This window comes from Seriola dumerili, unplaced genomic scaffold (genome assembly GCF_002260705.1).
Source record: "Seriola dumerili isolate Sdu_G_001 unplaced genomic scaffold, Sdu_1.0 BDQW01001387.1, whole genome shotgun sequence".
Lineage (NCBI taxonomy): Eukaryota > Metazoa > Chordata > Actinopteri > Carangiformes > Carangidae > Seriola > Seriola dumerili.
The window spans coordinates 645,726-668,048 of NW_019175642.1; the positions used below are offsets into that span (position 1 = coordinate 645,726).

The 22,323-nt window shown below is 40.5% G+C and overlaps 1 protein-coding gene across 1 annotated transcript in view; it reads left to right on the forward strand.

Annotated features, from left to right (window-relative positions):
* Positions 1 to 22,323, forward strand: part of LOC111238493 (protein turtle homolog A-like) — a gene marked incomplete at its 5' end in the record, with an annotated part of 47,991 nt that overhangs the window by 11,175 nt on the left and 14,493 nt on the right. Inside the window, 9 exons of the mRNA XM_022768036.1 lie at positions 1,614 to 1,722; positions 4,459 to 4,600; positions 14,275 to 14,420; positions 15,905 to 16,047; positions 17,702 to 17,842; positions 18,329 to 18,445; positions 19,768 to 19,918; positions 20,176 to 20,287; positions 21,876 to 22,066. Of these exons, the coding sequence (XP_022623757.1) occupies positions 1,614 to 1,722; positions 4,459 to 4,600; positions 14,275 to 14,420; positions 15,905 to 16,047; positions 17,702 to 17,842; positions 18,329 to 18,445; positions 19,768 to 19,918; positions 20,176 to 20,287; positions 21,876 to 22,066 (1,252 nt within the window). The remainder of the gene's footprint in view (positions 1 to 1,613; positions 1,723 to 4,458; positions 4,601 to 14,274; positions 14,421 to 15,904; positions 16,048 to 17,701; positions 17,843 to 18,328; positions 18,446 to 19,767; positions 19,919 to 20,175; positions 20,288 to 21,875; positions 22,067 to 22,323) is intronic.

Genomic DNA, 22,323 nt, shown 5'->3' on the forward strand with positions numbered 1-22,323 from the left:
AAGACTTTCTATAAACACAAAAGAGACACACACACACACACACACACACACACACACACACACACACACACACACACAGACACAGATATACATACCGTGGCCTCATTCAGCATGATGTACACATTTGCTGGAAGCTTAAAACATACCAGTTCTTGCGTGGCCTGCGTTGTCACTAGACATTGCGTGTTCGGGCATGCTGTGGATCTGTGTGTACGACAGCGTGCTCCGCTTCCTGCCAATATCCTTTAACTTTGCACAGCCACTGAAGAGGAGTGGTACCTAATAAATGTCTTTTTCTTTCCAAAATACTGCACATTTTAAAGTGGCCTTTTATTGTGACCAGCCCCGGACACACCAGTGCAGTGATCGTGTGTAATCAGCATCTCGATATGCCACACCTGTCAGGTGGACGGATTGTCTTGGCAAAGGCGAAATGCTCACTGACACATATTTTAAACAAGGAAGGAAGATTTGAGAGATAGACGCTTTTTTTGTGTGTGGTTAGAAAAAGTCTTGGATCTTTAATTTCAACTTCACATGTTCAATTTCATGAAAAATGGGAGGAAAAACAAAAGCGTTGTGTTTATATTTTTGCATTCAATGTACATACACAACCAACCGCTACAACACATTTAGATGTTACAGCGTGTTAGCTGCCCAGGAGAGGTACATCAACTTCTCTCCATCTCTGAAAAACACTTCACTGATACCGACACATGTTCGCCCAAAGGGACGTGCACATGCATCTGCATTTGTAGAACAGCCGATAGGAAAACTCTCTCTCCCTGGAAAGACCTGTGATTGGCTAAAGTCTCCCATCGCTGGCTAGATTTTCTAAAGCTTGAAAGCAAAACCAAGAGAAAGTAGCATACATCTAGTTTGCTCTCAGACTAAATCTAATTAGCTGTCAGATAGTGGAGTGAAAAGTACAGTATCCCATCTGTTACATGTAGGTGTGTGTATCTGTTGCTTTCTGGATATCTATCTATAGTCTATGTATGTACGTTGTATTTAGAAAGTGTTCAGACTCCTTCACTTTTTCACATGTTGTCTTTCACGTGCTAAAATGATATTGTTTTTCCCTCATTAATCTACACCCAATATCCTTTAATGACAAAGTGAAAACAGAATTTTAGAATTTTTTGCAAAGGTATTAAAAGGGAAAAACTGAAATATCACCTTGACATAAGTATTCAGACACTGCTATGACACTTAGAGTTTAGCTCCCGTTTCTGTTGATCATCTTTGAGATGTTTCTACACCTTGAGTGGAGCCCACCACCTGTGGTAAATTCAATTAACAGGACACGATTTGGAAAGATACACACCCGTGTGTCTCACGGCTGAGGATGCATATCAGAGCAAGCAGGCCAAGCCATGTTTTTTCTTTGTCATCGTGGGTTATTGAGTGTAGATCGATGAAGGACAAATTTCTTTTATGTTATTTTATCGTGAGGCTGCAACATAACAAAATGTAAAAAAATAAAACTAAAGGGGTGTCTGAACACTTTCTGAATGCAGTATATATGATACATATGGATGTATACGTATCTACATGTGTCGTTCTCATGTGTCCGTCTCTCACTCTATCTGTCACATCAAATTTACCAGGAGGGAACCTTATCTCTGCGAGCAGTGAGCATGCAGTCAGCAGGTCAGTACACCTGCCACGCCTCCAACTCTGAGGGAAACGTGACTCGCGTGACAAAAGTGAAGATCAAAGGTCAGTTGTTGCATGGCAGCCTGTCTGTCTGTCTGTCTGTCTGTCTTTCTGTCTGTCTGTCTGTCTGTCTGTCTGTCTGCCTGCCTGCCTGCCAGTTCCTTCAGTCTCTGTGATGTCTGTGTTCCTGACTGGCTGGGAGCCACCGTAATTTACATTTCTGTTTCTCCCTCTTGCATCATATGACAGAGTTGTAAGAGAAACTCAAACCGAATTAAACTTGCGCTCTTTCCCCTGTGAAGATAAAACACATATCATGATATGAGACGAGATATCATGTGGGATTTTTTTTGGGGTGGGGGGTGGGGTGGGTGGCGGGCTGGACCTGCGAACGTCGATGCTTCTTATGCCTTTTCGCTTTATCGTGATAAAGTTTCATCTTTTGCTAAATTTTTAAGGCTGCATTTCAGGGATGTGACAGTTTCCTGAGCTTGTTAGGCTCCTGTAGACAGATTTCTCTGTTTGGTCATAAAATTCAAAGAATTTTCCTCTTGAATGAAAATGTTTCTTGAGGTACCTGGTCAAAAATATATCATAAGAGATTTACAGTACAATAGACCCTCGACAGGTTCACAGAAGTCCTCAGGTTACGGATTTAAATGTGCTGTCCAGTTTAAGGACAAACACATGTAGAATATGCAAATATGCTCCTGTGTATCATTGGATTACACCGACACGCCACTGGATTATATATTTCTGACTACTTCCTGTACTCCTACTCGTACTCCTACTGCTGATTTTCTCCAGAGAGCCAGGACTCTTCTGGAGCGTGGTGCATGGGGGAAATATTTTAGTTTTGCCTTAATGTCTCCTGGAGGTTTCACTTCACTTTAGAATCTCAAACTTACACTGGTCACATTTTGAACAATAATCATCATGAGCACACACTGCCCTAATACTTTTCAGTGTAAGTCACGTTATCTGAGCTTTTGGCTGCGTTTTCCCCCATCGTTGCCACATGGATGGATTATAGTACACTAATAGCTGATCTGGATGAAGTCAGTCTAAACGCCTTAAGTAACCCCTAAACTGTCACTCGTGCATATATACATCGGGCATTTCAGATTATCAGTAATGACAGCTGCAGAGATCATGTGGTTATTTATACATGAGACATGTGGTGTGTCAATCCTCCTTTATTAGCTCTTTGCAAAAAACACACGTGTCGGCGGTTGGCACGGCGGAGGGAAGTGATAAATGTGACATGGTAGCACCATGATTACGTTGGTATAAGGTTCTCAGGGATATTGTGGTGTCTCCTGTTTTCTTCGAAGAGGTTATGTTTGAGAGCTTTTTTAACTCGCTTTGGGAGTTAATTGTCAAAATCATGATGATTCTCAAATCTGCAATGCATTTCCTGTTGCTTGATCCAGTCATGCATTGACTTTGTCTTCTTCACCAAAACTCTTCAGCGACTTTATCAACTTGCTTCATGTGTAAATCCTCACATGCAGGATTTTGCACGTACGTTTCAAACATATTACATATTACACACATACACATAGATTTCTTTCGGTGACTTTGTGTATTTTTATATGTGTTTTACTCTTCGAAAAAATTGGATTAAAATGCTATGGGCAGAAGGGGTGTTTGGATAGCTAGCGAGGTGCAGAGCGTACTTACTACAATGTAAATGGTGCTTATGTTGTATTTGATATTTGTCATTACTTTTGTTTTTGCTGTAATTTTAATTTTTGTGTTTTTTTTTGTTATTTTCCCATTTTTCCTATTTCTTTATTATTTTCATTAAATTTAACAAACAATACAAAGATAACGTTATAACATTAATCCGCATAATCCTGTTCCTTTCCCACAGTCTGTGTAATCTTCATGTAGCTGACTCTAAACTAAACATCAGGTTAATGTATAATTAAAATAATTATTTGTAGCAGCCCTACATGGGTTAAATGTTTTCAGTAGTAAATTGAAATATTATCGAAATCGCAATATGGCCAAGTGCGATATCCAAATTGCAAGAGTTGCAATTTTAGGTAAAATGTGTCACAACATGGCATACCTGAAGCACTGTGGTCCTACAGAGATGCCCTGGTCTATAAATCATATTCTCCAGATTTGAGCGAGTGCTTTGTTGGTACAAGACTCAATAAAAATGACATTATCTTCATTTTTATATTTTATTCAGTGAAAATGAAAGGAAAAAATCCATATCTTTCAGCCCTAGTCCTGAGCAATGACTGTATATAAAGATGGATGACGTGTCTCCACTTCATCCCACTGTACAAAAATGAAGCCAAAATATCCTGGATACGGACGCTGCCATCTTCCCCTTGTGACATCATTTGGAGCCAGAATCTGCAGTGTAGCAGTGATCAGGAAGTGGAGCCATGGTCTCGAGGTCCCGCCCGAACACTCCCATGACCCAGTTGTGAGTCAGTCACAGCTGGCAGTCATGATGTTACACTCCCATTTTATACTGTCAAATAACTCATTTCAAACCAAACTTATCAGAAAAATGAACCCTTGAACAAACATCCGTGTAACAAAAAGTACCTTGTCCTAGAATGACTGAAACCATCTTTGAGCTTTTGCTCGTCATGTTTTGAGAACTGCCAAAGTGTTTCAGAATAACATGACTCAAGATCTTTAGACTTAACGATTAGACGATCAATCGAAAAAACAAAATCTGTTGAAAAAATAATCAACAGATTCATTCATAATGAAAATAATCATCTTTTTTTTGACTTAATTTAATATATTTTGTGACCTGCCTCTCACTAGGTCCACCTGTCATTGTCGTCCCGCCCAAAAGCACCTCTCTCAACATGTCCCAGCATGCATTTCTCCAGTGCCAGGCTGTGGCCGACCCCCCCAACATGACCTACATCTGGCAGAGAGGTGGAGAGAACGTCTATCACATAGAGTGAGTGCAATCATTTATTACACGTAGATGTTTGTGAAGTGTTACCTGTGGTTTTTAAATCTAACTATAGGAGAAGAAGAATGGTTGTTACATCTCATTCAAATCTTAACTTTTTATGGAAAGTTAAAAACACAGTGCTTCGCCAAGAGACAAAAAAAAAACAAAATTGGAAAAAAAAGAGAAGCAACATAATAATTGAAATGTGAGCAGAACAATTAGACATTCAGAGAGATCAGTCAGATTAACTATGTGAGTACAAAGATAAATAAAAGATCTCAACATTTTGTTTGACAATGAAAATGAGTTTCACCTGAAGTCTTATGGCAGTCTGTAGATGAGACAAAATGTGCTTCTTTATATCCACAGACACTAAACTAAAACCTGCCTCCTCATAGGTCTTAGTTAATGAGGCAGTTTCCCTGCGGGGATCAATAAAGTTTTTCTGATTCAGGTTCTGGTTCTGGGCCATGGAGCCACTGCACATGAAAGCCAGGCCCGGAGGACCAAACAAATCTAGAAGCGACATTTTTTTTAAAAGCCTGTCAGACATGTGCTCGTGTGCAGAGTGCGCTGAATGATTTGATGACAAATGTTGAATTTTCTGCAAACTGACCTGGAGTAAGTGGAGCGACTTTAGAAACACAAGCAGTGCCTGCTTAGTGCTTTGCCTCAGGTCTCGCGCATGTGCTGCTGTGTTCCGGATTAAACTTGTCACAGTGCTGGTGACCGAGGGCCAGCTCTGTATTAGACGGAGAAACAACATGAGAACACATAATGCACTCATGAAATTTCCAGTAATTTGAGTCGAAACCATCAATTTAATATGTTATTGTTGCTCACTAATTTATCACGCTCTGAAAACGCCAGCCCCTCAGGTAAAAGCAAGTCAGCTGCTGCCACTTACTTCTTAAACTCTTCACACTCATGCTGTAATGTTGGAAGTCCCTCCATGCATGATATTTTCTCAGCTGTGAGTTTGCCAGTTAACGTTAGCTTGAACTAAAATAACAACACTTAGCTAGTGACTGGAAAAATCTGGATAGTGCTACAGCGGTGCCCAGGAAGTCTCCGTCGGGAAAAACACACCACTCGATATGTTTATGTTTTTCACAAAGACAGAGCGGTGTGTCTCACCTCAGGGAGTGTCTGTGGTGATTCCTGCTTTGGTTGCCACAGTATGTAGGTGTTAAAGGGACAGAACAATATTCATCAAAATGAATAAATGATTTACAATATAAATGCTTCTGAACTTTGGCTGCTCACAGTGTTTTAACAAGCCAAGAGTGACAAGTTTAGACCAGAACAAAAGGAGCTTTGCAGCTACCAAGCCTTACGACACAATGCTTTATGCTGCACTTCTGCAATACTCTTGATATGATAAAAGGTGGGTTTTTTTCAGCTTCTGTTGTGAAATTCAAATCAGCTCAAAAGAGACAGACCAAGGTTATTTGCTTAGGGCTTGACATTTTCTGCCAGGGATTCTAAGCTAAACCACAGCTTCTCCTTTTTTGGATTTTTTTGTTGCAATGCTTTGCACCAAAGTGTTATGTTTGTTCACTTGCCGGGAAGCACTGTAAAAATAAGTTGATATGAACAACAACTTCGTATCATATGGAAGTGTACAGCTGTGCATCGCCTGTTATGAAAGATTTAAAAATACACAACCATGGAAGCACATTAATCTGATCTGATCAGAGATGTGAGAGTCTTTGGTGATGTCATCGCATTTGAAAAGGGAAGATCTGGGTGTGATGAGGAGTCGACTCTGATTTAAGGTACTTGATGTGAAGACTGGAGGTGAATGTGGGTGGAAGTGGGAGGCAGCAAATATGCACTGAAATGACAGCTGAAAGCAGAAGAGAGGAGAACAGATTAAAGTTTGACAGCAACAACATCATTGACTGATGACATTGTGGCGAAATATGATTTGTTTTACCACAAACGCCCATAGTCAGCTGATCAGAAGAAGCAGGGAGAGTAATTGTGAATGAATGAGACATAAAGACAGTCTTCCCGGTTGAACTTATGCAAAACTTCATGTGTTGTCCCAGTGGTAGCATGGAAATGACAGGTGCCAGAGTGGAGCCCTGGTGTATCCCGATGGGCTACTATCTTGAAATGTGTAATTTTATATTGATATCTAATATGAACATATAATAATTTCTAGAAACAAAATAAAAATAAAAATAAAAGTAATTGATAAAGAGTGCCGTAGGAATGATGTATTTTGTAGGCCAACCCAGATGTTAGCATGACCCTGGTTCCCACTGCAAAAATGCAGTAAGATTTTTCCATTGGTTGCAGAAAGTAAGCTCTGTGACAAACAAAGGTTTATGATACTTTGTTCAGCACGAGATATATACATAATCTTCACAAATAAACACCACTTTTATGATTTTTAAAGCCTAAATACAATCGCCAGACGTGAAAAACTAATGTTAGGTTATAAATGACCAATAAACCACGGTCACATGACTTCAATGTCACCACCGCCAAACTTCCAACTAGTATTTTGATTTAGCTCTAACCTCTTTTACAAAATCCTTTCCTCTCACCAAGTTAGTAATAGTTTGCAAAAGCGCGAGTACAAACACAACGAGGCTGTAAAGGTGGAGCGGTGACTCGATCGGTTTTCAGGTTCGGCATGATGACGTTTAACGTCCACGACAACCTCTGTAGTCTCATTTAACCACTTGTTAGCAACCGGCCTTTTATTAAGAGATGTAAAAGCTTAAAGAAATTACAACTGCGTATTTTATGTTGTAGAATAAAATGTGAAAACGTCTTGAGCTTGTGTCAACCACAGACCTTATTTCAGGCACCTAACCCTAACCCTAATACATTGACTTTGGGATGAGGCAACCAGAAGTCCTAAGACGCTAACTAAGGACTCATTCCTGCAGCACTCTATTAGTATCAGTTCAGATTTACAACATAGTCCACTCTCTCTTACAATTTACAAATGCATCTTGTCTCACAGTGTACAGTATATACAGTATATTGGCCATCATAGAGTAACCCAACACCAGCTTAACACCTTGTTTTTGCTGACCTCCAGTGGTCGTAGTTACCTCCTCAATGTAATTATATAGAGGTGCACCCAGAAGGTGCTTCCTCATTTCCTCACTCCGTTCTCCGAATTGTGACGTTGTCATTATTATTGAGGATGTTTCAATACCTTAAATGTGTGGTAGAGGAGTGAGGAGTGAGGAGGGAGGAGCGAGGAGACAAGGAGGTCAAAAAAAGGATTTACATGAATGTATTTTTTTTTTTTTTACCACACATCAACACCCCCTCGGTCAGAATCTACTTATTGGTGAGCTGATCTGATGGGAAAGTAAAAGCAACAGCTGGGCTGTAGGAACCAGCAGCGGCTCCACTGTTATTCATGTTATTCATAAAATAAACATGATTGGAAAAACTAAGTGAATCACAAAATCATCTTTTCCAGGTTTGTTTATTTGTTCTTCATAAGCCAAGAGGCTTTTCTTCTTCTTTTCTTAGTTTTCATTCCAAGTTGATCTTGGTTTATTCAGAATAAACATACAGCTGTATTCTGATACAGTCTGCCGCACAGTCACGGTTATCATTATTAGTGCAATAATATGAACCTGAGCGTCAGAAGGATGTCAGACTCACTGTGTATGTGGCCTTTTACAAGCTACAGATTTTATTCAGAGTATTTATTGCTGTCTTTATCTCTCCCTCACATCTGCTCTGTTCTTTCAGTGTCGAACGAAATGTAATTGTCTATTTGGTTTATTTCTATCCGTCACATTCTATGATGCCCTGATGCAGCATAGATCTGTATTAAGTGTTGGAGCAGCATCTCATCAAGTGTCAGGTGTTTTTCTTTTGTTACTTTTACATATTGTACAGATTTCATAGTTGAGATGCTGTCGGTATCTCTTTAGAATGACGCTAGAGGGAGCGAGGTTGTACCGTTTTCTGGATGCAGCATCCATCCATCCGTCCATCCATTCTCGCACCTCCTGCTCGCGTCCCTGCTGGGAGGAGGTAGAGATGTACAGTGGCAAGATAAAGTCAGTGAAACCCTCAGAATGACCAGTTGTTTTCTGCATTCATTTTTCATAAAATGTGATGTGATCTTCATCCAAGTCACAAGTGTAGACCAACACAATGATACACAGAAAAACAATTAAAATCTTTTGTTCCTTATTGAGTACAGACATTTAAACATTCAGTGCTGGTGGAAAAAGTAAGTGAGCCCTTGGATTTAATAACTGGTTGAACCTCCTTTGGCAGCAATAACCTCAAACAAGCTCTTACAGTAGCTGCTGATCAGACCTGCACAATGTTCTATTAGGGAACTGCTTCAGCTCAGACATATAGTCAGGATGTCTGGTGTGAGCGGCTCTGTTCGGGTCATTCCACAGCATCTCTACTGGATTAAGTCTGGACTCTGACTGGACCGCTCCAAAAGGGCGGATTTTCTGTGTTTGAAGTCATTCTGTAGTAGATTTCTCTTTGTCCCGCTGCGTCACCCAAGTCCTGCCGAGCTTCAGCAGGTGGACAGCCACCCTAGCACACCTTGTTAAACTTGGGAATTCATTTTCCTCTCTGATGTCAAGCTGTCCAGGCCCAGAGGCAGCAGAGCTCCCTCCTACCCTACGTCAGCTTTGCGATGACGTTTTCGTGTTGGTGTGCAGTTCCCTGCCTACACCACACATACTGCTGCATGTTCTTCCTGAACTATTCAACCTTAGTTTCATCAGTCCACAAAACATTTTGCCAGTGGTGCTGTGGAGGGTCAAGCTGCTCTTTGGCAAACTTCAGGCGTGCTGTGATGTTTTTTTTTTTTTTTTTTTTTTTTTTGGAGAGAAACAGCTTCCTCCATAGTGTCCTGTGATGGACACCATGCTCCATGCAACCATGCACCATGACTTGCGTATGGTTGACTCATGAGCAGAGAAGTCAACAAGCTCCGGTGATTCCTTTTAAGCCTTTGGCTCAGGGGTTCTTTTTTTACCTCACTGAGCATCTGCATTGTGCCTTTGGATTCCTCTCTGTCTGGCACCCACCTCTGGGGAGAATATTAAACCGTCTCCATTTATAGACAGTCTTTCTAACAGTCGACTGATGAATATGTAAACTCTGAGATGACTTTGTAACCCTTCCAGCTTTATGCAAATCAGCAATTCTTAATTGTGAGTCTCCTGAGATCTCTTTTGCGAGGCATGGTTCGCATCAGCAGATGCTTCCTGTGAACAGCAAACTCAAAATGTTTGAGCGTCTCTTTACAAGTCGAACTAACCCGCACCTCCAATCTGGCTTCATTGGGTGGACTCCAGGTTTGATAACTCCGGACTCCAGTTTTACTAATGTCATTAGCCGAGGGGTTCACATACTTTTTACAACCTACACTGTGAATTTTTGAATGAATAAATAATTGTAACTTAGTAGAACATATAACCATATTTTAAAACAAATGAATACATGGAGCGACAAGCCAGATAAGCCAAATGGAAGCCATCCAGAGTGTTTTAAGTGAGGTGTGTGGTGCAACAAGGAGAGGTCAGTTTTCAGCTATCAGTTATCAGCGGAATAGGAGAATGTGTTTTGTGTTACCTGTGTGTTTGTGTGTCCTTTTGTGTGATACACACAAAATAAATCATTTCTCCATAGCTTTATTTGTACTCAAAAACTCCGCAGAGCACCTTTAAGTTACTTTTTATGGCCCGTAAAGGAGTGGTCGTTAAAATATTTTTTATTAACAATTAAATAGCTGACTATTTGTAATGTGAAAAGGGTTACACAAAATGCACACATAATTATGACAGACCTCTGCAGCGCTACAGAGCTGTTTTAGTTCATTATTATGGTTCTATGGTACATTAACTGTACAATTCAGCCTCAGGGCTCTCATCAGCCCCATTTCCACTGGGTACTACAGCTCAACACCAAATGTCAGACAAAGTTAGCTACTAGCTGATGAAGAAAGTAGTGAAAGTGCCAGAGATTTTTCTTAGGAGTTAGTGGAGGCAAAACCACTGATAAAAGGAGAGTAACTATTGGACTTCTATTCATCAAGTAGACAGACATACGACTCCAAATGAATACTAATGCTAATTATCCCTTTGTCTGCTGGATGCTGCAAGTAGGTGATTGTTTCCCAACGCTTTAGACACAGTAACTTTATAAAGGTAATATATCAGGCGTGCTTGACAGTTATGCAGACTTAATGAACACATATAAAACTAGAATGGCATGTAGTAGAGCGCATACCTCGGCCAAGGCCAAGCAATCCTACACGCCTGTCAGATCCAGATTATTATCTCGAACTGCGCCAGATTGTACAAAAATAATAAATCCCCACACTGTAAATATGACAGACTTTTTTTATATCATGATCCATAAATTATCTCTTGAGAAACTGACCAAAGTGTTGAACAATGCCTCGCAATGTGAAAGGTCACATATTGTATAAAGTGAGATTTCCATGTCTTTTTTGATTATAAAGTAGGTCTGGGTTCTGTTTTAATATGGTGAAAGTATTGAAGCACTCAGTCCGCAGACAAATTATGCACAAAGCCTGTATTTAGACACTTAAAACAAGCTGTCAGGACTTCTGTAACTGTGTGATATCACAACAAAACAGCTACCGCTCTCAGCCACTCCCCGAGCCCAGCCCACCCACACCCTCTCTGAGTTTACCTGAAATCTATATATTAATGCTTTTTTATTTGATCATTTAGAAAACAGTCAGCCAATCAGAGGAGAGTCTCTGAACCTCTCTAATGATTGGCTCGCCGACCTGTTACTACAGCTCCAGAGAGACGTAAAACTACATTGAGATGGTTTTTGGTTCTTAAAACCACAACTATATCAACTCTTCAAATCAAACACCGGAAAAGTATAAAATATGGGACCTTTAAGGAAAGTGTTAAAAATACCCCTGGATCTGCACCTTTAATTGGATCATCACCAAAATGGGTGAATGGGTTCTTCCCGGGGCAGGCCCCATCCCTCCTCCAAGTTTGGTGCAAATCGGTTCAGTACTTCTTGCGTAATCCTGCTGACAAACAAACTAACAAACTAACAAACGTACAAGTGAAAACATCTCACTGCCTGGGGGAGGTAATGAAGGAGAGGAAAAAAAAGGCTTCACTCATGTCTCTTTAAAAGAAAAAAAAAAAAAAATGAAATTGGCCTGAAACTGTGAAGCACTGAATGAGCTTTTCTGTGTGAGAGGTTTCACAATAGGCGTGTTCAGAGCCAGGGAGAAGATCTGAGTGAGTGGGGAATGGTTCCTGATTGCTGGCACATCATCCAGCAGACAATTCAACACTCTTTAAAAAAAAAAAAAAAAATACGGTGGCTGGGATAGGGTCAGTTGAGCAGGTGGAGGGCTTAATTTGCATTACTTCTCCTCCTGAACATTTCTCTATCACACATATCATTATTCATCACAGTTACACTCAGGTTAATACTCAACCTGATTTTGATGAGGAAAAAAGTTTTAGAGAGGCTTTTTGGAGCTGATATATAATGCTGTTAACAGCTGAGTAGAGCACATGAGGATTATTCTGATTATCTGTTACTAATTTTGGGGAATAAGCTCTTTTGTAATTATTCCTTAAAAATAGTGAGGTGTTCTTTGAGAAACCAAGTTTTCCTCCATTAGTTTTTTTCCATTTACCCTTGAATGTAGCCTGAGTTTTTTGGCCTTATTTTGAGTTTGGTTGGTTCTTGTAGCATTTATTTTTGGAAAATGATAACCAGAGGTGTGGACTCGATTCACATTCATACATCAGAACAGAAACCTAAACTTTATCTTTCGTCAGCATAAATGGCAAATTAATTAACCTAATTTACCTACCCACTCTGCAACTTTTGACTGTTGTCTAATTAATGCGCTATAAGCCACTGTCTCTACTCAGCCTTATATAATTTGTGGGCACAAAAAGCATCAGTCTATAACGTGTGTAGATGGTGTGTTTTTGCACTTCAACAAGACCAACAGTCTTCTTTGGTGAAACTATCCAGCAGCTTTTTGTGTCAGTTTCAGTTTTCAGAATCTCTCACAGAATCTCAGTGTTTTAAGCTGATCAGCGTAATAACTATGAACCAGGAGCTCCAGTATTTAGAGCAATCAGCTTGTAAAAAAATAAGGTGTGCAAATTCAGGCTACAGCTTTTATTTCGGTGAGTCAGATGCATATTGAAGGAGAGTTTCATATTATATGCTGCGGAGTTTTCATAGTTCAGTTTTTACCCATAGTTGTGACAAATGATTTCAAATCTGTAGTGTTTCTCTCTTTTCAGCCAACAAAAGGTAGGACTATACAGCTCAATGAAATTTGAGTTTCAGTTATTTTTTGTTACAACTTTAAATGTTGAAAATTGGAGGCAAATGTATTCAATACTAGATTCAGGTTTGATAAAATGCTATTTACCCCCGAGCTTAGTCCCAGAGTAACCTGATCATTTTGCTTTTAAATGTTCTAAAACTTATAAATATAAGAATTAAACTTACTACACCAAGTAACTCTGTTTTAAATTTAGTTTATTAAATTTGTGTGAGGATGACGCACATAATGACTCAATCTCTCTACTTACAAACCAAATAATGACTTTGTCCCACCTGTGCTGTTAGCTCAGTTGCTATGATGAATGTGTTTATTGCTGAAAAGATTAATCACTTAATCACTTAGTCAGAAAATTGTCAACATTTTTTCATGTATTAAGCACAAATGCCAAACCTTCTCCATTTCCTGCCTTTCATATCTGAGGGTTTTCCGATTTTGTTCATTATAAATTAAATATCTTTGGATTTTTAAACTGTTGGTCCATCTCCTTTTAGCTCTAGTTTGGTCTCCAGCAACTACTTAGAAAAACATCTGGCTCTTCAGCTGCCAGATGTTCCACTTACTCCACCGTCTTGTTGCTCATTTGTCTGTCGTTTGATGCTGAGCAGGTAGTGCACAGTGGGTTTATCAGAACTTGTTTGGTGAAAACAACAGATGGAATCAGAGTTGATGAGAGTGCTGATACTGAACTGTACAGTAAAAGTGTCATAAAACCAAATCAATGAGCCAGAACAGGCTAAAAAGCTCAGTAGAGTTGCAGAGTTGGTGATAATTCTTCGTGAGTTTGTCACTGCGAGCAGCCCCCTCTTCACATTAGCCGTTTGATTGATTGTTAATGTAAAAAATGTTGTTAAATGGAGCTTAAATAACAGCAGCTTTCAGGCACACAGTGACATCGATGTCAGTGCAAAGGGAGGAAAACAAAGTAGTGATGAGAAACATCCAGGTCGCTTACAGTACATGAATCATCTGACCTCCTTGGTAATTAGCACGAATGTGTGACTTTGAATCCTCCCACGAGGACATACATCACCAGCGTGCATATGTAACCTGCTTGTGAGGTGCAGCCTGTTCCATAGCTTCTCCCTCTGCTGTCTCTGTAAATGTAAGAATGTATATGAGTGGGCACTTCTCTTCCCACTCCAGCTGAAATGAAATGAAATTTCCTAAAGCTCCATCTGCTCTATCCTCTCACAGGAAAAAAAAAAAACAAAAAACTCCTACACTCTTTGAGAACCTGTTTGACTCAACTCCAGTGGAAGAGCTGAATTACCTCTCGCTGCTATTCTGAAGTAGCTGGTTTGTTTCTTTACCTGTTCAATAATTCCCGTGTGTTTCCCTCAAGGTCTTTGAAAAAGCGAGTGAAGATCATGGTAGATGGAACTCTGCTCATCTCCAGTCTCATCCCAGAGGATTCTGGGAACTACACCTGCATGCCAACCAATGGCCTGCTGACCCCGCCCACCGCCTCAGCCAACCTCACAGTGATGCGTACGTATATCTGTGTGTAGTCTGAAGTTAATGCAGAGTATGTGAGTCCTCCAGGGACATCACATATATTTATTTTTTCTTTCTTATATTCTCATTCAGAATTTCAACACATTAGAGTTTAACAGTCAACTCATTTTTTAAACAATGTTTTTGTCTTTTCAGCACCAAGCTGTTATTTATGAAACATTATTCAGCCAAGTATTATCCAATGAAATATTGAAATATAAACATTTCATCAAAGGGGACAGATGCTGGGTGGGAGTCATCTCCAACAATATCCAGCGCTTTTCGATGGAGCCAGAATTTATAAATTAAAGAAAGAGATTGGAAGCAGTGGCCAGAAATTGCAGATGCAGATTTGATCTATTTTCTCTCATACACTGGTTTCAGCTAAACTCACAGTAACAGACTGAATTGTGCCAGTGAAAGTCAGCACATTTACCACAAGTGATGTGACATATTAACCATAGTTCCCTTGAAACTGAATTTTTTAAACATCCTTAAAAAGTATAATTGATGAGCCAACTTTAAAGGTCCCATATCGTATAAAAAGGCATTTCCATGTCTTTTTGATCATAAAGCAGGTCTTGGTTCTATATTAATACTGTGAAAGTATCAAAGTGCTCAGTCCACAGAGAAATGCACACAGCCTGTATTCAGAAACTGAGCCATGAAACGAGCTGTCAGGACTTCTGTAACTTTGTGATGTCACAATAAAGCAGTCACCGCTCTCAGCCGTGCCCCAAGCCCGGCCCATTTCGACCCACCATCTAACCTTGCAGGATTTGGTTTCTCTGAGTGTTTACCTGAAATCTGCTATATTTTTATTCAACCATTCAGAAAACAGTCAGCTAACAGACATGTTGTCACTAGAGCTCCAGAGAGAAGCCTGAGAGAGGAGATGTAAAACTGCACTGAGATGGTTTTTGGTTCTTAAAACCACAAATATATCTTCTTATGGATCAACACTTCAAATAAAACACTGGAAAAGTGTAAAATATGACAGAAATGACAATGTCGAAACCAAATGTATTTGACGGTTATATTTACATATTTAACTGAAGACTTACAAGCAAACATTTCTGAGTTTATTAACCACTCATAAGTGAAAATATAAGCCCGTTTACAGATGTAAACAATCCTTTAGTGGCGTCAGAAAACAGTCATAACTTTGATTTATTTATTGTAAAATCAGTAACAGTTGGCAATGTAGACTTTTCCTCTGAATATTTTACTGTTGCTTGTAGACCTGTAAAAAACCCCTCAGACACGTTCAGTCAGCTGTAAATACAAGGAGCCGCACTTGTAGTAAAAACGCAGTCACACAGGAAACAGTGCAACAAAAGCAATCTGTTGAAACAGAGGTTATGGATCATCATGTAGGTTTCTCTGCCCCTAGTACGTGTAATTTCCTATTGTATTGAAACAGTAAGAAATTCTAGTTGCTGCAAAGTAAATTACTTTAATTTCTTTCCTCCGCTCAGACCCAGCAAAGGCTCTGCAAATGCCTCAGGAGACGTTCCTTCCCACAGGTATGGATGGCGTGATTACCTGCCCAGCGGTAGCTCAACCTCCACTGCTCGGTGTGGATTGGATGAAGGATGGAGCGCCACTTGACCTGTTCTTGGTAATAAAAAGAATAATCTCCACAGGGAGCAACAGCTGCTGTCAGACCTTTGTTCTGTGCCCAAACTCAAATTTATGTCCCACAACTCTATTTATTGATTCCTGATGCTGCAAACATCACAGGCAACCTGGCGGCCTCTGTTCATTTTCTTGTAGCAGAGATATGTCTTATGCCGCTGCTGACTACAGGCACCTTTAAAACAGCTGCCATTAGCAGCTTGTGATGCGAAAGTTTTTTTTTTTTTTTTTTTTTTTTTTTTTTTTACAATCAACCCTCTCAACTTGCTACAGTGCAGCAGAGCAACAATTTTCTTGCTATTACACTGTGAACATGAGGTAGAAGCTATGATACTCTTTTTTTTTTTTTTTTTTTTTTTTCATGTGTCCACGGATGGAAATATCCTTCCAGGTTTTCAGTTGTGATGCCATTCAGTCACATGTATCTTAATGGACAGGGATGATGTGTCCAACCTTAAAAGCTTTGGAAGCATTCCCCAAGGAACTCCTAGTTGCCCCCTTCACTCTCCCTTTTTTCCGTTTTTTTCCCACTTTCGCTTCAATCAATGGCTCACCTCTGGCGTCTGAGTGATGGGTGCAGGAACCATTATAGATGAGGAGCAGGGAGTGGGACATCCCATCTTTTTTTTCTTTTTTTTTACCTTTGTCCTCCCTCGTGTTTTCAGATTGGAATTGCATAAGCAGAGTCCACGATGGTAGCTTCCAATAAAAACATTTCCTCTGTTTTGACTGCAAAAGCTCCACTGAACAACGCCCCCCCCCCCCGCCCCCCTCCCACATGCTGTGCCGACCCCCTTCTGAACACTTTGGTCTGAGCGATGGACATGATGGTGGATGAGAAGCACCGCAGGAAATGTGATAGATCCCTATAGTGTGGCACACAGGCGTTGTCAGGCTGTTATTCTGCCAATTATTCCAATTTCACCCTGGATGTCACTAGCTCTTATACCCACAGTAATACTTTCTCACAGCCTCATTCTAGGGAGGATAATAGCAGTTTTGACTTCATTAAACAGAGTGGGAACCTTTCGCGCAGTCAAAGCGCCACACAAGCCTTTCTCTCTGCCTTAATGGGGAAAAAATGACTTGAAAATTTACCTGCTTTTAATGCAAATGCTTCAGAAAGTGATGTTGAACGCACTGCAGAGCATTTCTGTCACGTGTGTGTGTGTGTGTGTGTGTGTGTGTGTGTGTGTGTGTGTGTGTGTGTATGGATTCACCTCGGAGATGATGAGGAGGATATCGACAAAAGGCTTTTCTTGTGTTTTCTTTCTATTACATGTCATTTTTGGAAATCATCTTCTAGAAACTGTGACAACATTAACAAATAATGCACCTTTTTTTAAAGAAGTTTGGAAATAATCTGCCCAGTGGGGACTTAAGTACTTAATCACTGCAGGACTGTCGAAGGCAGATATCAGAAACATTATTTCTGTAAATCCTTCAAACACAGCTGAGGAGCTCATACGTGGTCTTGGAGTGGTTACAGATTCCTGCCTTTTCGCTCTTAAAGCTCTCTGCACACTTTTTTTTTTTTTTTTTTTTGCCATTAATGCTATGTATCTTTCCGGGCTGTGCTACTTCCCTTCATCTCTAACTGTCAGCCTGTGTGTGTGAGCATTGTGCTTTTCTCTCAGTATCCAGGATGGACCTTGACACCGGAGGGTTCATTATTCATGGCCACAGTCAATGACGATGCCGCGGGCGTATACACGTGTACTCCATACAACAGCTACGGCAGCATGGGTTCATCTGGCCCAACCAGCGTGATTCTGCAGGTTAGTGAGACCTCCAGGCCACCCGGGTCACTCAGCGGAGCGATACCACACGTAACATGAAGTCATTTAAAATACCTGTTGTAAGGCAGACTACATTTCCTGCATTGTTAACGACAAATTGTTGGTCAGTCGTGCCACGGCAGCTCAGAAACTGCCGCTGAATCTGTCCACCCAGTTCAGCTAAAATGTCTCTCTACACCCCTGTGTATTTTAATTAACCACCGCTGCATCTGTCACAGCGAATTAAAAACTTAGCGGAAACGACATTTTATTGACCTTTTCACTCTGACGTGTGAGCCCTCTGGCATTAATGGGAGTCAACTCAGACTCACTACAATGGCAGCACTATTTGGGAGTTAATTGTGTGGCTAATCCTTTTGTTATTAAGATAATCTTGTCCAAAGCGGCAGTAATCCAGTCTTAAAATCCATTGTTGGCATTGCTGCAATCTCCTTGATTCAGCTATATTGTTTTGGCAATTCACAGGACCCCCCAACATTCAGCGTCACTCCAGAGAAGCAGTACACACAGGAGGCTGGAAGGACCCTGCTCATTCCCTGTCAAGGAAACGAGGACTCGACAATTAAAGTGACATGGAGCAAGGTAAATAACCCAGTACAGGTTATTCGATGTGTTTATGTTTCTGTTGAAGCTTATTGTACAACAAGCTAATTTGGAAATCTCCTGTGCATGTAATGGCTACAGTATACAACACAAGCGTGCGCGTTAACATGCAGTAGGTACAAGAACAAATGCCTATAGAAATGTCTAAATACTAAAGCATATGGTGTAATCCAGATGTAACTAGATACATTTTATAAATTTTATGGGCGATCGTTTCTGCAGAATTCATCCACCCTTGACTTCCTTAAAGCAGAATAAAGAATACATTTTCCAAGTTTTCCAAGGCCACTGCACTTAGCTATTAGGTAGTGGGTCGTGGTAGCTAGCAGAGCGGTAGCACGTAGGTGTGTGGCAGTTGGCGAAAGCTTTGTTTAGATTTCCAAAGGAGCGAGGTTCAGGTCTCACTTCGCTCATTTATTCAAGAGTTGAATCCAATCCCTGTCATTATTATCACCATTATATTCCCCTGCCCGCCCGAACCTGAAACTTTCAATCACAGCAACGGCGAACAACACTCGTTCAGCCTGGGTGTAGTTACTCTTTGAAGGAAAATTCTGTTTGTGCTGCTACGTCCTCTGTGCACAACTTGCGCAGTTGGGCGGAGGTCACAACTAAATCAGATCACATCTGGCGAGACTCCAGCGTGCTGATGAGTGTGTTCAGAAGTGTAATCTTTGCATGGAGGTCAGCGCAGGGATGTTTGCTCCTCCACATAGGTTTTGGTGAGCACTTACTGCTACAAGTCGATACTTTAAAAAGCAAACAGTCTTAGCTTGAATGGCCTTCCTTTACCAAGTAGAAAATGCACTCTCTCACACAAGCACATGCACGTTCTATGGACCAGATTAACTGATTGTATAACGAGCGAGGGTAAAAATCGAAAATGTGCGTTAAGTGTGAATGTACCCCAGTCAGCACAGAGTCAAAAACAAGACACTGTCCCAATACTTTCTGACTGCACTGTGTAAAATTTATATCACTGTCATTACACTGTCAGATACTGATAATGATTATTGAACTGTAATGAGAAACCTTTTTAATCCATAAATGAATCATGCTTTCCTAATTGATCCCACTATAGCCAGTTGTGAACTGATTGGCTGGTTAAACTTCTGGGTTGATGTAATTGGTCGTTGGAGCTGTTCTCAGTTAGATTATTAGATGTGGACAGTTAATTGAACTTGATGGATAAGAGATCCATTATACTGGCAATTTAAAAACTTTGATTATTTTGTATGGACTGTGTATTGAAAGAGATGATGAGAGTTTTGTTCCCTCTGCGGTCTCCGTGTGTCTGGTAGGTCGACTTGGCTCGTCGCATCTCTTACTCCGTAGAACCCAACGGCTCTCTGCTGCTGCAGCCGCTCACCAAGGACCACCAGGGGGCGTGGGAGTGCAGCGCCGCTAACCGTGTAGCCTCGGCGAAGGCCATCACACAAGTCTTTGTCCTGGGTGAGTGAGCTATCTGAGAATGCCGTAATGTAAAAAGTGTGTTCCGCTATTACGTGAGCAGTCTACATTTTTATTTTGTTTGTATTGTTTTCTTTAAACCCCTATTACAGCCAGCACAGGACGGATGCCTGTGCCTCCACTCCGCCTCCGACGGATAAATGTGGCACATCTAGAGATGGCCTCTAAACTTTAGTGGTATCAGGTAGTTGAAGTGCTGGCTGATTTCCATCAACTCCTCTCCGTTCCCTCCATTACAGGAACCAGTCCCCATGCGGCTACCTCTCTGTCCGTCTCTCCAGGGGTGAAGCAGGCCAACTTATCCTGGGAGGCAGGCTTTGATGGAGGATCAGCACAGACATTTTCAGTTTGGTGGGTGTAAAGCCTCCCACTTTCTTCTCGGGCTGTAACCATGGCAGCCATCGACAACGCTGGTATTACTCTATTGATCTCCAGGATGAGGAATTCATTTATCTGTTATCACTTCTTGGCAGCTACAATAAAAAACGCTGCTGCAGAGCATAGCTTTATAATGCAGTGGCCGCGCTAGTTCAATAGGAGGTTACTGGCAAAACAGAACGTAAGACATTTGTTTTGTTGTGAATCAGGGCTTTTACAATAGATTGGCTTAGAGAACACAGTGTTTTAGATAAGCCTGTGATGAATTTAAAAGAGAGTGATGGACAGAATAAAAGGAATGTAAAACTACAGCCAGCTGGATAACAACTAACCAGAGAACTACTGTTAGACTTGTATTCTCTTTTCAAAACATGAGCACAGTATCACAGTTATAATGCATGGACATGAGGTTATTTTAGTTCAATTAAGTTTAAAAAAAAAAAAAAAAAAAAAAAGAGCTAGGATTCAAAATTCTAAATCGAATAAAAAAAACTATATTTAGATTATCATGTTTTTTTGATGTCAAAGAATGGCATGGTGATGACATACAGGAACCTTCTCCTAATGCTCGTCTTAATCACATTGTAACCTGCGAGTGCTACATCAGATGAATATGATATGAGCTTTCTTAATCCCTGAGAGGGAACTGGGTCATCGCTGCAGCAAAGGAGCAGCATGGAAAATAAATATAAATTACATCAAAAAAACATGAAAATAGATCAGAATAACTGTATAAACAAACCTTCTAAAGTCTCAGCTACTCGTCGCTCTGACAGCCTGACACGTTACGGCCGAAGATTAAGAAGTGAACACACTCTCTCTGTTGTGAGAAACAAAAAAAAACAACAAAAAAACACTGCAAACACTTTTGCTTTTTCTGCGCTGTGTCAACTCTAACAGGATGTAGAGTGAATGTTTTTCAACTGCAGGCTAATAACCATAGCAGATAGGTCTCCTTAGAACATTGTGTCTTTCCACAAATTAAATTTTTAACAATCAGGCTTTTTGTTTTACAGCTGTGAAAGCTCTATGGGCAAGTGTTCACAACATATAGTTGAAAAATCAATTGCTACAGACCAAAATAGAAAAACACCCACACATTTCTTATTTTTTATTCTTAGGAAGTGAAGTCTGCTCTTGTCTTTTGCTTTATAAAAATGACCTGCTTTATGCGCCACAATAACATACAGTATTTATGCTTAATTCAAATTTCAGAGTGTGCAAAAGAGAAGCACCTAACAATTAGCTGCACCATGTAATATTTTGTCTTCTCATAAAGAGTGTACCTTTTCTGTTGACCTGAAGCCATCATAATGTAATGCTCTGTATAAAATAGATGTATAGAACCTCAGCTTGGATAGGAGCTTGAAAATCACCATAATTGGAGTTGCAATAGCAGGGACACATCAGTGTCTCTGCCACAAGATCTGGAGATGATGATGAGTATGAATGATTAATGAAACCTACTTTTCTGTCATGTTTCATAAAACCAGACTCCCAGAATTCCGCGCCGCTCTTTTGTTCTCACTTTCTTTTTCTCTCGGTCTCTCTCCCTCTGCAGGGTGAAGAAGCTTTCAGTGAGTGATAATGATGCCAAGCAGGACTGGTTCTCTGTGCCTGTGCCCCTGTCCTCTGGCACCAGGCTGCAGGTGACAGGCCTGTCTCCTGCCACCGAATACCAGTTCAGCATCCTGTCGCAGAATAAAATGGGCACAGGACCCTTCAGCGAGATCGTCACCTCACGGACTTTGGGTCAGTACCATCCCCCAGAAGCTGTTTCTGAAAGCCAGTTGCCGATTCGCAAAATACTCACTGAGGTCCAAAGTTTAAAAAATCAAATGTTGTATTTCTCCTCAGTCTTTTTTTTTTTTTATTAGCAGTGAACAGTGTACAAAACATTCAGCTTAGCAGACTTTTCATCCTTTCACTGGTGCTGAGTGTCTTTTTCATCAGTGACAAATATTGCCAGAAGCAGATTATATCAGCAGTGGCTAGTTAAAGTGAATTTC